The following is a 16,306-nucleotide window of genomic DNA, read 5'->3' as shown; positions in this document are numbered from 1 at the left end:
TCTCATCAGACAATTTTCCCTTCATTTAACAACAGCTAATAGTTCTGAAGGTTAATACAATTCTTAGTACTACAGTAATTCATTTTCTCTTTTTTCTCCCTTCTTTTTTCCCGTCCCCCTATTATGTGAGAACTTTTACATTATATAATTCCTTTCAGGCCATCCTGATCATACACTTGTTAATCATTTAAGTCTTCACTCGAGTGTATGTCCCATCAGACATCTTCTTTGACTCTCTGTGAATGGTGGTAGCTGAGACTACACTGTTTAGGGGTCTTCTCCACATAAATACGATCAGAAAAGTTGCTGCAGTGTATTTAAAGTAGTGGTAGCAGCTTTTCTGTTAGATATTTCTGTGTTCTTATCACCTTTGTACGTGCTTGAGGTTCATCCTGATCATTGGAACTCCCTAGAAGATCATCTAAATTATCCAAATGCGTGCTTGACCAATATTCATTGTATCCGAGAATGAGCTACTCCTCGGACTATATTCCTTCATTCTTTACTTACGTGATTCTTAACTTTGGGGTCTCTCCCAATCATTTACTCCTCTTTGGACATATCCACATTCTCGAATAAGGCTCAAAACCCAATATACAAATTTGAGTTCTTATCCCCACAAATCAAAACAACATAGTTAATATCTCAAAATCATTGTCATTGTTTTGTCTCAAACCCAACTGAACAACCAGTCAAGCTTTGGAGAAATTCAATCTTAGTAATCCTAAATTCAATTAAGGTGAAAATAACATTTTGAAATCACTAGTCCTTATATTTTGATAACAATTAATTTAGTTTTTATTATTTTCAATTTTCAATCAATTTTTTTTTTTAATATGCAAATTTTCAATCAATTTGGCCTTTACAGTTTACTCCATGTTATTTTTAACTTGCATCTCAGTGGAAATAATGAATAATAGAGGGTTGACCATTGATGGCAAAGCCCATCACTCTGGGCTCTAGCTATCAGTCACATTACCTAGCATTGAACTCAACAACATGGACAGCGAGTCGTTAGCCATTTCGTCTAACCCATGACCATCGGCCCACCCAACCAATGACCATCAGCCTCAAACCCAAACACACATCCAATAGCCACGCGCTGTATAAAGAAAAGATCAAAAGAAAAGAAAAGAGGTGAATGAGGAGCAAGCAGAAGGCATAGAGAATTTTTGCTTTTGCTAAGGTTTATGGGAAAACTAAGTTAGTCCTATTGTTAGATGAAGGGAAAATTGTCTAATGAGATGGTTTCACGAGATCTCTCACTTCCGCTACGTACGTATCTCATATTTTGTGAGAGAAGTCTCATAAAACTATCTTATTTTGAAGAAGAAAATATGAGAGCAATAAGATGAGAACTGGTCAATTTTAGCTGATTAGGTCAATAATTAGCTTGTTTTGTTTAAAAGTAAACAAACATTTACATTTCCTTTTACAAGGAAACTATCCATTGTGTAATTTAATGAAACATTGATCTAACCTTCAAAGAATCTTAGTCGAGCACATGGGTAAGTCGAATAATCATATTTGAAAGTCAAGATTCACCACCAAATTATTTCTAACAAAAAAGAAAAAAGTTAAATAAATATAAATAGAAAGAAGATAGTTAACTATGGGAAAAAGTTTAAACCTTCCAAACATGTTTATTTATTTATTTATTTATTTTTTCATTGGATGTAAATTTTGAAAATCTAACAATCAAATTGTATATTCTTATTATATTTTTCATACTTGCAAAACTTCAAGAAGATTAAAGATCAAATAACTAATGTTTAAATTTCAAGTTTTTGTGGTAAAAAATAATGCACAAAAATAAGTTAATTGATCAAATAGTAAATAAAATCCGATTTGAACGAAGTTTGACATGCATGTTAAGAACATAAAAAATAAATAAATAAATAAATAATGTAATTCAATAGTTAGATTTTAAAATTCACATTCAATTAAAAAAATAAAGGACAAGTTTAGAAGGTTTTTCTCCAAACTAACTTGGAGAGCGCACAAAATATTCAACTTGCAGTTTGGGGACATTTTCAACTTATATGCACACTTGTGCATATAAACTTATGGGCAAAGTTTGGCGGCAAAGTTGATTGTAGCCAATTACTATAACTTCACTTTAATATTTTTTTATTTGATATAAATTCCGACAAATCTACCATTGAATTAAATGTTCTTCTTATATCAAAATTCTAGAAGATCAAAGATCAATAATTCTATTATTGATAAAATGTTAAAATTTCAACTTTTTGTAGTTTGAAATTATGCATAAAAAATAAGTTTATGAATCAAATAGTATATAACATATAATTTAACATAATTGTTAAAAAAAACAACCAAAAAAACATACAATTCAATTATTAGATTTTTAAAATATGTAGTTATATTAATTTTTTTAGGAGTTATAGTCAGTGGCTACAACAAAGTTTGTTGCCAATTTTTGTCCCAAATTTATACTGTTCACATATGCATTTATCATTGATATGGATTGCGTTGCCAATAGTCATAGATACATACATTTTTATGCCAAAACCCAAGGGCTCAGATTTTTAGACTAGATGAGAGCGATCAATACTAGCAATTACCTCTAAGAATAACATGAAAAATAAAATGGAGTGATATAAAATTTCACCTGATACTACTGCTCATGATTCTATATTTTCACCCTCAAAAAATGTTACAGTATAGGCTTGTGTTAAATGGTAAAATATATTGTATTAGCACTTACAAGATTAACTTCAATCTACACCGGTGTAAAAACCAAAAAGAAGCAGCAACAACGTGCTATGAAATGGTGGCTGCAGATTGACTGATTGATGACACCTGACCTTGATCACTGGATGGAATGAGAGTGTCGTTTTCTAACTCAACGCTGGCTTCTTTTGATCTGCTAAAAGCATCTGAAGGAATGTTGATGCCAGCAAATCCAATCAAGACGGCCAGAGCTCCAAGGTAATCCATGAGACGAGGGGCATTGCCCATTACTGAATCGACAAAAGCTGCTAATGGGACCTGAATTGTAAGACCAGCTGTTGCTACCGTTGTGGTTGTCAAAAGAATGGCCTTGGCCCATAAATAATCACTCAGCACATTATCTAACAAACCTATAAATGAAGTAAAAAATATACATTTTCAGTATTCATTGGATATGCTACTGAAAATTTTGTGCAGCTAATATTAGTTTAAAAAAAAAAATCATTAATCACATATTCTACAATTCTACAAGACAGAGGAACCTTTTCCAAAACCTCTTTCCTGTGAGGGTAAAAGTGCCATTTAGCTCTAAGGCCATTGGCAAAAAAAGGCCTCTGTTCTTTAGCTCTCCATACAATGGAAATTATTTTCCTAGTACAAGTGATCAATACAATAGTGGACTCAAAATGACTAATACAATGTAGCCTCCCAATCTCACATCATGCCTACACCATACCACTTCTTAAGAGATAAGAATGCAATTACGGTTTAATATCTTGGTTTCTACTCATTAACAAGATTTAGGTTCTCCAAATGCATTTATTTTTACTATTTAATTTTATATCTAGCAAAGCATTATGGCTAATAGACAGTAAAGCGCATTACACTGGAGATGCTTCTTACCATGAAGTTCTGTCATTTAACCATGAAGATACTATGGCTCATTAATAAAACTACCTCCCTAATATATGATACTCATATATCATGATCATACATCGTCTAAACTACAGCAAAATTAATAGTGATAAACATGCAATGATGGGTGCTTTAATATCAGGACTTGGGAGTAGCTTTAAAAATTGATTCCCTACAGCAACTTAGGAAAGACAAGAGACAAGCTTACTCTGCCAATCCATCCTAGAAAAACTAGAAGTATATAAAAAAAAACCAAGCATATAAGCCCAAGAAAACAACCTAAGGGCCTGTTTGGTTTCAGGGGGGGAGTAGAGTAGAATAGGCAAAAAATAGGCTGATTTTGGGCCAATTCCACTCTACTCTACTCTATTCCCCCTTTGTTCCCCTCAATCTAAGTAGACCATTAGCTTTAGGATTCAGAAAACAAGAATTAATAGAGGATGGCAAGAGCCAGGTTGTAGTAACTATCCATCATCTTGGCTTAATGCAGCATGAATGGTAGAGAATTGTTTTCTTTTGTATAAAGTCAGCTTCTAGTTTCCCTGTTTACAGCAATAGTGGTATCAAGCTGACTTTATACAAAAGAAAACAGGGACTGGTTGCAATTGTGCTTCACAAAGGTAAGATATAAGATCATATTGAAGGATAGATTTCAAGACCTTGCAACATCTGTTTGGTACAGGATTTTTATTTTTTTGGCAAGTTACATAGCTTTGCCACAGGAAATATCCTATACTAATATACCTCTAGGCCTATCATGCTTCTGGCATTCAACAGAAAATCCATAAAGATCAAGAGAAATGTGGTTCCCTAAGTGGATGCTTGAAGCAATGAACTCACTGCAACTTTGAAAAATTATATTTAGTACTACAGAAGTCCAAAACATTCACGTCCCCAATAATGTATAAAATTCTCCTATCACATCATCATTTTCCAAAAGCAATATACAACACAAAGTATAAGGACAGGAACTGGAGATTAAACTAATGATAAAATAACATGATAGCAGCAGAAAGATATCCTTTGTTCACATGCAATTATGTGCATATAAACATGGACAAAATTTGGATACAACTCCCACAAAAAAATTATCATGACTACAGATTTTGAAAATCTAACTGTTAGATTGCATGTTCTTTATGTTTTTAACACAAATGTCAAATTTTATGCCAATCAAATGTTATTTACTATTCGATCCATAAACTTAATTTTATGCATAATTTAGATTGCAAAAACTAGAAATTTAAGTATTTGATTGATGACATAACGATGAATCTTTGATCTTTTGGAAAATTTTCAAGTATGGAAGATATAAGAAGAAAATATAATCCAATGATGGATTTGTCAAATTTCTCATCCAATAAAAAGATATTAAGTGGAGTTGCAACATTTGGCAACAACTAAGTTTGTACCCAGACTCTATCTTATAAATAAAATGTAACAAGGAGCCCAGGATATGGTTGATAAAAATGTTTTGTTGTACACACACATGCACACACAAAGGTATCAACCTCTTGTTCAAGACAACTCGTTTAAAGAAAGTAACTGAAAGCCAAGAATAATAGCAATAATAACATCCAAACCCACCCACCCACAAGAAGAACACTAATGAGCTTCAACCAAGTAAACTTCTCAGACAAGAATGCTAGAGAGACCAAAAATGTAAAAAGGCTGGATGCACTGCTTAAGATGGTATTTGACTGCACGCAACAAGAAGAGAGTAATCAATTAGACCAGAATGGGGAAACATCTGCGCAAATCCGATGTGAGATGTGCAATAACAATTGCAAAATGCTTACCGTGACTGTAGTATATTTCAATGAGAGATTAAATGTGAGTTGCGCCAAAAACCAAAATGGGCATATGAGTAAGCTAACTTTTGCCACTCTAGTGCGAGTCCAACGCCCTTTGGCATCAACTTGTTTATTAACATTGCCAATGGCTTTATCCTGATCTGGTAAAATCCCTTGAAGCTCATGTGATCCAAATTTTGCTTCATGACTAATACCTTCTACATGCTGGCTGACTCGCCCTTCTTCCACAGGCACAGATGAAGTCGAAGCATTGCCTTTTGCACCTAAATCACTCTCCCAAGAAGAACAATCTGATCTGAGTCTCCCAAGTCTTGAGAAACGCTACTCTTTTTGTTTTTCCAAAACCATAAACCCCCGTAAGTATCCTCCAAAAAACGCCAGATTTCAACTAAGGATGTNAAAATAGCAATAATAACATCCAAACCCACCCACCCACCCACCCACCGACACATGCGTAGACACACAAAAATATCACCTACTAAAAATAAAAAATGAAAACTTAGATACAAACCTTTACCAATAATTAGACCAAGTTGCTCCCAGGTAAGCAGATTAAAAGGTTCTAGCTTTGTGAAATTGAGTATCAGGGCAACAGGAAGGAAAATGAGGAGGTTGAAAAGCCCTAGAAATCCAAGGAACTGTGCCATACTGGCTTGTCCACTCTTTCCATCATCATCAGGTAGCTTCTTTCGAATTAGTGTAATATACACAGCATATAATGCTGCCGAGGCAAGTGCCAGAATGTCTCCAAGAAGGGGTTATTTGCTAGAACTAGTGCATTCTGAGATTGGGTTCTATGTAACCCAAGAAAAGGAGGTTATGAGTATAAACCACAAACAATGAATTGCAAATGTAGGTGATAAGAAACGGTGAAACACCCGCATCTACAACAGACTGAACCACGAAACTAGCAGCTATCCAGATAGAGGCAACAGCAACAATGTATATCAAACCCAAACTCCATCTCCAAACTTGACTTTTCATGCTTTCCAAACCCAATATCCAATCAAAAACTAAAATTCTACAACACCCACCAATCAGTAGGGTAAATTCATAATACCCATGTCATAGTTCACACCAAATATACCTTGAAAAAGAAAAATATAAATAATTATTCTGGCAATGCAAATCTAAGTGCAACATCAAACCCAGAAACTCAAATTGCAATACATAGGATTGAAACAAGATCCGAGTTCAATATTATACATGAAATTAAACAGAATTAGAAACCAATAAATGGAAGATTACAATGACTTACATGTCATTTAAGAGAAAGACAGGAAGCGGGTTTCCTTTCCTGCTCCGACACACCACTTGATTCCGATCTTCTCACTTCTTTTTTTCTTCTTCGTTTCTAATATATATATATATATATATTGGTTTTCATTTTTTTTTTAAATTTTTTGGTCTTCATTTTTTTTTATAAAATTATATTTTTACCGACAAAAATGCAAAACTTATCATTTAAGTTTTGTCTTAATTAATTTCCACCCCCTAACTTTCAAGTTGATTTAATTTAAGCCTTATAACACTTTCGGGTAAATATTGCCGTTTGTTTTGGCTATTCCTTAAAAAAAAAAAGTAATAATTACAAAAACAATTTGAAAATTTCTTTCAAATTAATGGAAGAGCAGAAATTCATAGGCTCGTTTGAACATCCATAAAAAATTTTCAAACAAGAGAAATTCCCAAAATTGACTTTTTCCCTCAAAAACTAAAATGTTGAAGAAGGAATTTTGCGTGTGCTGCTGATGTAGAGACTAATGTTGCTGTTGAAGAGTTATAAGTAAGGTGTTGTGCTACATGTAGTTTAATGTTAGGCAGATATGCTGCAAGTAGTTTTTAGTCTATTAAGTGAGTATGTGATGTACACGTGACTTTGAAATTAGTTAGTTAGTAGAGTTGGTTATTTTTCAATTAGTTTGTTAAGCACTGTGTTGATATATATAATTTGATGGCAATGATCAATAATTTCCAGATAAGCATTTTGCATCATTCTGTTTTTTGATTCCAAATCTTAATATGCTATCCAGATAAGCATTTTGCATCATTCTGTTTTGCAATGATCAATGATCAATCCCATGCTTTGGGTTCACATCATCCTACTCTAGAGCCATCTCTTGGCACTCATCAAGCAGACACTCTCATCACTCAGCCTAAAGCATCTCAACTTTCTAGTTTCATCAACATAACAGGCATTGTTTCTGTGACTAAGGATAAAGATTTAGATAAAGTTGATTCTGTTCACAAGCATCAATCACTCTATACCATTCAGTTTTCTCATCCAATCTCATTATCCCCTCTGATATTTCCTCACATGATTGGATCATTCATAGTGGTGCTACAAATCACATGGTCCATTTAATTTCCTTACTCACAAGAATTACCTTAGTTGCTCATATATCAATTAAACTTCCTAATGGTGAATCTATCTTATTTACTCAATTTGGTCAAGTCCAACTTTCCACTGATTTAGTTCTTGATAATGTGTTATGTGTACCCTCATTCTCTTTCACTCCCATTTCCATTGGCAAATTGACACATCATTTAAGGTGTTGTTGCATATTCCTATCTAGTTTCTGTTTTGTCTAGGACTAAGTGCAATGGAAGACGATTGAATTGGGAAAAAGCATGGGGGTCTATACATCCTACAACAATCCAATTATGATTTCAGTCCCATTTCAGCTTTCCACTTTCCTGCCTACTGTTTTATCTCATCTTGGTGTTTACTACTAGTGCATCTTATGTATCTTTTTCTATTTCAGATTTTCCAATGTATACTATTTGTCCTATTGCAAAAAAGAAAAGAAAAGAAGAGACTTCCTTTTCCTAATGAAAATCATGTTTGTTCCTTAATGTTTGATCTTATTCACTGTGATATTTGGGGTCCTTCTCTGTACCTTCTTTGAATGGTTTCAAGTACTTTCTCATTATTGTTAATGATTGCAGTAGGTGTACTTGGGTTTACTTGATGAAGTTTAAATTTGATACACAAAGTATCTTACAATCCTTCTTTACCTTTGTTGAAACTCAATTTCAAACAAATTAAAAATCAAATCCTTAAGATCAGATAATATTCCTGAGTTCTCCATGTCTAAATTTTTCACTAACAAAGGTGTCTTACATCAACTGAGCTGTGTTGATACTCCTTAACAAAACTCTATGGTTGAGAGAAAGCATCAACACATACTCAGTGTTGCTAGAGCATTACGTTTTCAAGCCAATCTTCCCTTAATATTCTGGGTTGATTGTGTCCTCACTACAATCTACTTGATTAATAGATTGCCTAGTCCCCTTCTGCATAATAAGTTTCCTTATGAAGTTGATGTAGGACAACCTAGGCTTCCCACCTAGATTAGTCCTACCGTAGAACCTTAGGCTTCCCACCTAAGGTGTTTGGAATCACCACCAAACAAGTCAATGAAAATAATCATCATAATAATAATAATAATAATCTATCAAGTACAAAAGAAACCATCTGGAGCTTTATATACAGCTTCCAGAAATCCCAATGATAAAGACAAAATCTCCTAAACAAATCCTAAACAATCTCAAATACTAATACGATAATCCTAACAATCTCAAATACTAATCCAATACTAAAGATAAACCCAAATAAAGATAACATAAATGATAAAGATAATCTCTACAAATGTGCTATCATGTGGAGTCCACACCATCTCCCCTGGGGTGGGAGAAACTTGACCCCTTCGAGTAAAGCTCATAAGGATCAAGTGACATCAAAATAAGCTTCATTAAGCCATAAGCTCACTGGGTCAGCATGGCGCCTTCGTCGACGCTTATATGTGCGGGTGATAGGAGGTAGAGATGAGGTGGTAGCAAGTGTATCCAAGTAAGCCTCCAAAAGAGCGGGATCAAGCTGTTGCAACTCCTCTTTGGTGATCCATGTACAATCAAAATCAGGCCGTCCTCGCCAATGAACCAAGAAGCGTTGAATTGTTCCATCCCTAGTGAAAAGAGACTGCTCATCCAAAATAACATCAATAATATCTTTATGTGCCTTTTGGAAACAAGATGGTGTAGGGCTAGGGACATGGTTAGTCAAAAAAGGAGAGGGTGGATCATCAAAAGGGTATATGGAATAACTGCTAGACCTTTAAAAGCAATTAAATCAGCAATATTAAAGTAGAACTAATACCATAATTTGAAGGTATATCAATCACATAAACATTAGGTCCAAGTTTCTTTAATACCTCGAATGGGCCAGCACTGCGGGCTTGCAGTTTCTTAACAGTTCCTGAAGGATACCGTTCAGGCCTGATACGAATCATAACATAATCTCCTACATCAAAGTCTAAATGACGTCGATGTAAATCAGCCTGAGTCTTATACTTAAGATTACTAGCATGAATTCGTTTGTTGATCTCTTTATGCAGCTCATGCATGTGACATGCAAACTCTACCGTAGACACAAAAACCCTATCATGTGAGGACATTGGGAGAAGGTCTAAAGGTCTCCTAGGTGTATAACCATGAACAACTTCAAATGGGCTCATACCTGTGGACCTATTGATTGAGTTATTGTATGCAAATTAGGCTACAGGGAGTATAGATTCCCAAGTCTTACCATTCTCACCTATGAGACACCTCAAAAGATTTCCTAGACTCCTATTGACAACCTCAGTTTGACCATCAGTATGAGAATGGTATGCTGTGGAGAATTTCAACTTTGTTCCCATCATGTGCCAAAGGGTTTTCCAAAAATAGCTCATGAATTTAACATCCCTATCTGACGCAATTGTTTTAGGTAACCCATACAACTTAACAATCTCATCAAAGAAAATCTTGGCTACCTTGGATGCATCAGAAGTCTTAGAGCATAGAAGAAAATGAGCCATCTTAGAGAATCGGTCTACCATTACAAGGATGGAATCAAACTTCCTAAGGGTATGGGGGAGACCTAGTATAAAGTCCATGCTAATATCCTCCCAAGGACGGTGTGGAACTGGTAGAGGAGTGTAAAGGCCAGTATTTTGCTTGCAATGCTTAGCCAGTTGACATTGACGACATTGACCAATTATCTTAGCAACATCCCTCTTAAGACTTGGCCAATAGAACTACCTCTCTACCTCTTCAATTGTCTTATCATGTCCAAAATGTCTTGAAAGTCTTCCCGCATGTACTTCCCAAACAAAAAAGCCTCTAATTGATGTGTGAGGAATACAAAGCTTATTGGCTTTAAACAAGTAGCCATCTAGGAGGATAAAATCATTAACAACCTGAAGATGCTTAGTCCTAAGTGTAGTGTACACTTCTCCAAAATTTGGGCAAGATTCATACTCCTCTTGCAACTTTCTATCGCTAATTCATACGTGGATTTAGTACAATCATGGCACCAATCACTGATTGTATGAAGTAAGGCGAATTCCAATGGTCAAATGCTACTGGTAAAGCATTTCAAGGAATCAAGAAGAAGATGACAGAAGCACCGGTGATGCGCCTACCAGACCTTGATAAGGTCTTTAAAGTGGAATGTGATGCGTCTGGTGTAGGCATAGGAGGAGTTCTTAGCCAAGATTGTCACCCTATAGCTTACTTCAGTGAGAAATTAAATGAGGCTAAGAAGAAGTATTCAACATATGACAAAGAACTCTATGCTGTGGTACAAGCTTTAAGATATTGGAGCCATTATTTGACACCCCATGAGTTTGTCATTTTTTTTGATCATGATGCTCTTTGCCACATCAATTCCCAAAAGAAATTAAATGCTCGACATGTCCCTTGGGTTGAGTTTTTGCAAAGATTCTCTTTTGTTTTGAGACATAAATTTGGTGTTGAGAATAAGGTAGCATATTTCAGGTACAAAAGAAATCATCTGGAGCTTTATATACAGCTTCCAGGAATCCCAATGATAAAGATAAACTCTCTTAAACAAATCCTAAACAATTTTAAATACTAATACGATAATCCTAACAATCTTAAATACTAATCCAATACTAAAGATAAACCCAAATAAAGATAACATAAATGATAAAAATAATCTCCACAAATGTGCTATCATGTGGTGTCCGCACCAGAAGTGTTACTTGGTTCAACTCCATCCTATTCTCATCTCAGGGTTCTAGGTTGTCTATGCTATGATTCTACACTATTTAGGAATAGGTCTAAGTTTGATCCTAGTGCTAAACCAAGCATATTTCTTGGCTATCCTTATGGTGTAAAAGGTTACAAGGTTTTTGACTTAGAATCCCAAACTGTGTTCCTTTCAAGAAATGTTGTCTTTCATGAATCTATTTTCACTTTTCATTCCATGATCATCACTTAACCTCTCATAATCCTTGTTCATCCTCATCATCTAGTTCTCTCTTTCCATCCCCTCTTTCTTTTGATTTTGTTTTTGACTCAGATTCACTTGCTCTATCTTTTCCTTCTAGTTCCATTCTTGATTCTGTTTTAGACATAAACCCCACTACTGATACTGTTCTTGTCATTGATTCCTCTCCCATGATCCCATCTTCTTCATCCTACATTGACATCCAACCTACAAATTCTCTACCTAGTGCCATTGTCCCATTTGTTCCTGTTACTCACTCTCAAATTCAACCACCTAGACATTCCACTAGGAACATAAAGCTCCTGCATATTTGAAAGACTTTCACTACAAACTTGCTATCACTAATCCCTCACCTTCATCTGCTCAGCTGTTTCCTATTGAATCAACTCTATGCTATGATCATTTATCTTTACCTCGTAGAGCCTTTACTATTGCTTCTTTCTTGCTATTGAGCCTACTTCCTACTCTAAGGCTTATAGAGATCCAAGATGGTAGGTTGCTATGGATGCTAAAATCCAAGCTCTTGAAGCTAATCACACTTGGGTACTCACTGATTTACCCGTTGGCAAAGTTCCAATAGGATGTAAATGGGAGTATAAGATAAAATATAGAGCTAATGGTAGCATTGAAAGGTTTAAGGCCAGATTGGTGGCCAAAGGCTATACCTAGCAAGAAGGACTTGACTATTATGAGGCTTTTAGCCTTGTGGTAAAATTTGTGACTGTCAGAACCTTGTTGGCTATTGCTGCTGCCCTTAATTGGCATTTGGTGCAATTTGATGTCAATAATGCTTTTCTTCATGGTGACTTGGATGAAGAGGTATATATGCTACCACCACTTGGTTTTGGTAGCAAGGGGGAGAAGGTTTACAAACTCACTAAGTCTATATATGGGCTCAAGCAAGCCAATAGACAGTGGTTCTCTAAATTGTCCAGTACCATTATCAATCATGGCTTTAATCAGTCACAGATTATTCTATGTTCACTAGGGTTCAAGATGGAGTGATTATCATCCTCTTGATCTATGTTAATGACATTCTGGTGGCCAGTAACAATTTGGAGGCTGTTCTAGAATTCAAAACTTTCCTCCATGATCAGTTCAAATTAAAAGATCTTGGATCTTTGAAATACTTTCTGGGGTTGGAAGTCGCAAGGTCCAGCAAAGCTATTAGCTTATGCCAGAGGAAATATGTTTTAGAACTTCTTGCAGAAGCAGGTCAATTGGCATCAAGACCAGTTACCAGATCCTGCTCAGTATAGAAGACTGATTGGCAAACTGTTATACTTAAAATTAACAAGGCCTAATATAGCCTTCAGTGTACACCAGCTCAGCCAATTTCTTTCATAGCCAAGGCGACCACATTTGCAGGCAGCATACATGGTGTTGAAATACTTAAAAGGATCACCAAGATACATATGTTATGTGGATTTCTGTAATGATTTTTGTTAGATTTTGATGGAATGATTAGATTAAGTGACTTTTGTATTGGGTCTTCAGGATTCATGCTCAATTGTGTTCGCAACTTAGGTTCCTTATTTTTGCATTCCATATGTTTCATATATTGTCCCAATGAATAAAATTTGTGATATCTTAAGAATTTGGGTATAGACCCTTCATGAGACTTGCTTCTTTTCATGAGAAAATTGCTTTCTTTATTTTAAAAAAAGTGATGAATGTGCTTGTACTATATATGTGACATTTGAAAAATATTACTAAATGTAAACTTGAACTTTAATGGCTTCATGTTGGGAATATTTTGCCACTTTTGTGTAAGTGATAGTGATTCTTATGTATGGTATGAACCGGGTGTGTATTGAATTAAGTTAAAGGGATTCAAAGTGGCTAACCTCCAAGAACAAGAGAACGAAAAGAGAATTTGGGATTTTATCTGCTTGCTTTTGTTATTCAAGTCTCATTGCTTAAATACAGTGCAATTTACAAGTTGATACAACCGAGTACAATAAAATACTATAACTTTAGCAAATAATAGATAACCGAAACAATCTAAATAACTTAATAACTATTCTAAAAAGTATGAATCTAAACTCCAATATTGCTCTACCATCACCAACGGTCCCTTTAGCTCATTCAAATTAGCATCCTTCTGTTGCTGCAAGTCAAAAACATTGATGTTGCATTGATGTCTATTCATACCCTCACTCTCTCCTCAAGACTTGTGTTCCCTTGCTCCAAGCCTTTGTTTGTCAGAAAGCGCATTTTGCTTTGATTGCATTGAAAAAGTAGTTTCTTGAAAGCAAAATGCAAAATGCAAAATGCAAAATGCAAAATGCCAAAAAAAAAAAAAAAAAGGAAGTGTAAGCCGGAAGAAAATGCTTGAAAAGCAAAACTTCTGCTACCAAAATCTCAATACAAACCCCAAGTTTTCACTTCGTTAATCTACCTCCAAAAACCAGCACCTGTATCATTTTTTTCAACATAAGATTTCCAAATTGTTTAATACTAACACCAATTTTTTTGACTAGAAGAAACACAATATTTCAATTCCATGTCATACCTAAACCTAGCTACACAACCATAAATATAGTGTCTCTTATAACGAGTTCTTAAATTTATAATGAATGTTGCACGGGGTTTTAAATTCATGTCTTGTTCAAGACATGTAAAAATTCATAATAACATGTCTAAGAATGAATCTTGATGATAGAGTTAAAATTTTCTCATGAAAAGAGGCAAGTTTCATGAAGGGTCTATACCCAAATTCTAAGATATCATAAATTTTTATTCCTTGGGACAATTTATTAAACAAATGGAATGCAAAAATTAATGAAACTAACTATATGCATATGATGTGAGTTTCAGTTAGCTTAATTGGTAAAATTTTTTATGGTTGAATAAGAGACCTATGGTTTAATCCCTGCCTACACCAAAAACTAATTGGTGTCTTGGTCTGATGATAAAGAGTATTATCAAAAGCGGACGTCGTAGGTTGAAACTCTCTAAAAAAATAAACTATATGCATATGATTTGAAAATTGTGTCTTCCTAGCCACGTTGCTACCATTGCCAGACCATCAAAACCAAGGAGATGAAGAGTTCTACCACTGCCATAGCAACCAGCTCTAGCTGCCACACCTTACTAGACCCGGCTCCATCGAGTCACCCACTCTTCACCCTGTCGGACATCCCTCATATCCAAAAGCCCATATTCCATGACTGCAATGACCGCAACTGCCAGCCTTCGCCAATCATGATGCCTTTGTCAGTAGTGGGCACTCCTTTCCATTCTTTCCTTCTCTTCTGGCAAAAAACTCTCAATGGTTATTTTTTAAAAAACTTACTAACGTTAACCTTTTTCTTGTTTTACCATAGTTATATTTCCGGATTCAATTTTGGAGCAATTTTAAAGAGAAAGGTATGGCAAGTATTGAGGTAGTTATTTGGAATGAGTAAGGTTTGGTCATTGCCTCCATGTCTAAAAAGTTTATCCTTCCCACTCTGTTGATGAAGTTGGAGTCTTAGCAGCAATAAAAGCACTAGGTTTTGCTCAAGATATTGGCATATCTTCCATCATACTTGAAGGTGATTCAGAAGTTATTATCAAAGCTTTGGTTAGTGACGATGAATCTTTTGCTTCTTATGGTCATTTGGTTGAGGAGAAAAATCTTTATTAGTTCCTCTGTTGTTTTTAGTTCTTCCCATATTTGTAGATAAGGAAACTCTATAACTCACAATCTTACTAGACATGTTAGTGATTTCTTAGTGTGAACGAAGGATGTTCCTCCACACTTTAATGTTGTAATCTTAGCTGATTTAGCTTCTCTTGCTTTACCACAGCAGACTCTTGATGCAGTGGTCACTCCACAAGTATAAATGCTTATGGGGTATGAGGGGTAAGGGCCGGGTTCAAGTTTTCAGGAAGGAACTTCACACATATATACACTTAGATTAGACTAAAGTAGAAAATCTATCTTGTATTAAAAAAAAAATCTTGCTTTATAAAGTTTACAACTTGTTTCTAAAAGAAGAAGAAAAAGAAACACAAACTAAAACACAACAATTGGCCACAACCCCAACTAGATTTGTAAAAGAATATTAAAATAAATAAAAAAGGTTTTTATAGATAATTTTCACTCTCTTACCATCATTGAGCGGTCGAGGAGGTCTTCAACATGTAGCATAATCCTCCATCGAAAAGGCTGTGAAAGGTTGTCAGATCTCTACAATAAGAACAACTCCATGTGTTTGGTTTGTATTTTGGGGATTTCAATTTAATCCGACCTCCCTTGGTCTCTTTGTTCTTCATTTGTGTTTGTAGCCCTCTAAAAGAAAAGATCATAAATGGGCTTGGACTTAAAGACGAAGTGATAGAGAGATGAAATTAAAAGTCAAATCATGTTCCTTGCCTCCTTCTTCTTCTTCTATTTTTTATTTATTTAATATTTTAGCAATCTAAATGAAAAATTGGATTCGAGTTTTCTTTTAGCTCTTGAATTATTCTTGTAATATGTAGCGGGCCCAAATATGGTTCGGTTGATTTTTCTATAATGAGTTTGATATTGAAGGAGACTCTATTGAAGCTAGGTATTATATGAGCTCTCAAGAGAGTGTCCTCGAAAGAGTCCTTTGAA

The 16,306-nt window shown here is 35.0% G+C and overlaps 1 protein-coding gene across 1 annotated transcript; it reads right to left on the bottom strand.

Annotated features, from left to right (window-relative positions):
• Nucleotides 1–2,616: 2,616 nt before the first annotated feature.
• On the bottom strand, nucleotides 2,617–6,808 carry LOC112012681 (uncharacterized). The gene is given in 7 exon segments (XM_065767711.1): nucleotides 2,617–3,104; nucleotides 4,354–4,448; nucleotides 5,197–5,309; nucleotides 5,409–5,696; nucleotides 5,699–5,817; nucleotides 6,245–6,510; nucleotides 6,682–6,808. Coding segments are annotated over 6 exon segments (1,098 nt in total). The 5' UTR covers nucleotides 6,408–6,510; nucleotides 6,682–6,808; the 3' UTR covers nucleotides 2,617–2,784.
• Between the last annotated feature and the right edge of the window lie 9,498 nt (nucleotides 6,809–16,306).

Source organism: Quercus suber, unplaced genomic scaffold (genome assembly GCF_002906115.3).
Source record: "Quercus suber isolate HL8 unplaced genomic scaffold, Cork oak 2.0 scaffold_838, whole genome shotgun sequence".
Lineage (NCBI taxonomy): Eukaryota > Viridiplantae > Streptophyta > Magnoliopsida > Fagales > Fagaceae > Quercus > Quercus suber.
The sequence above is the reverse complement of the archived record's forward strand: the minus strand, read 5'-3'. Positions and strand labels throughout refer to the sequence as shown.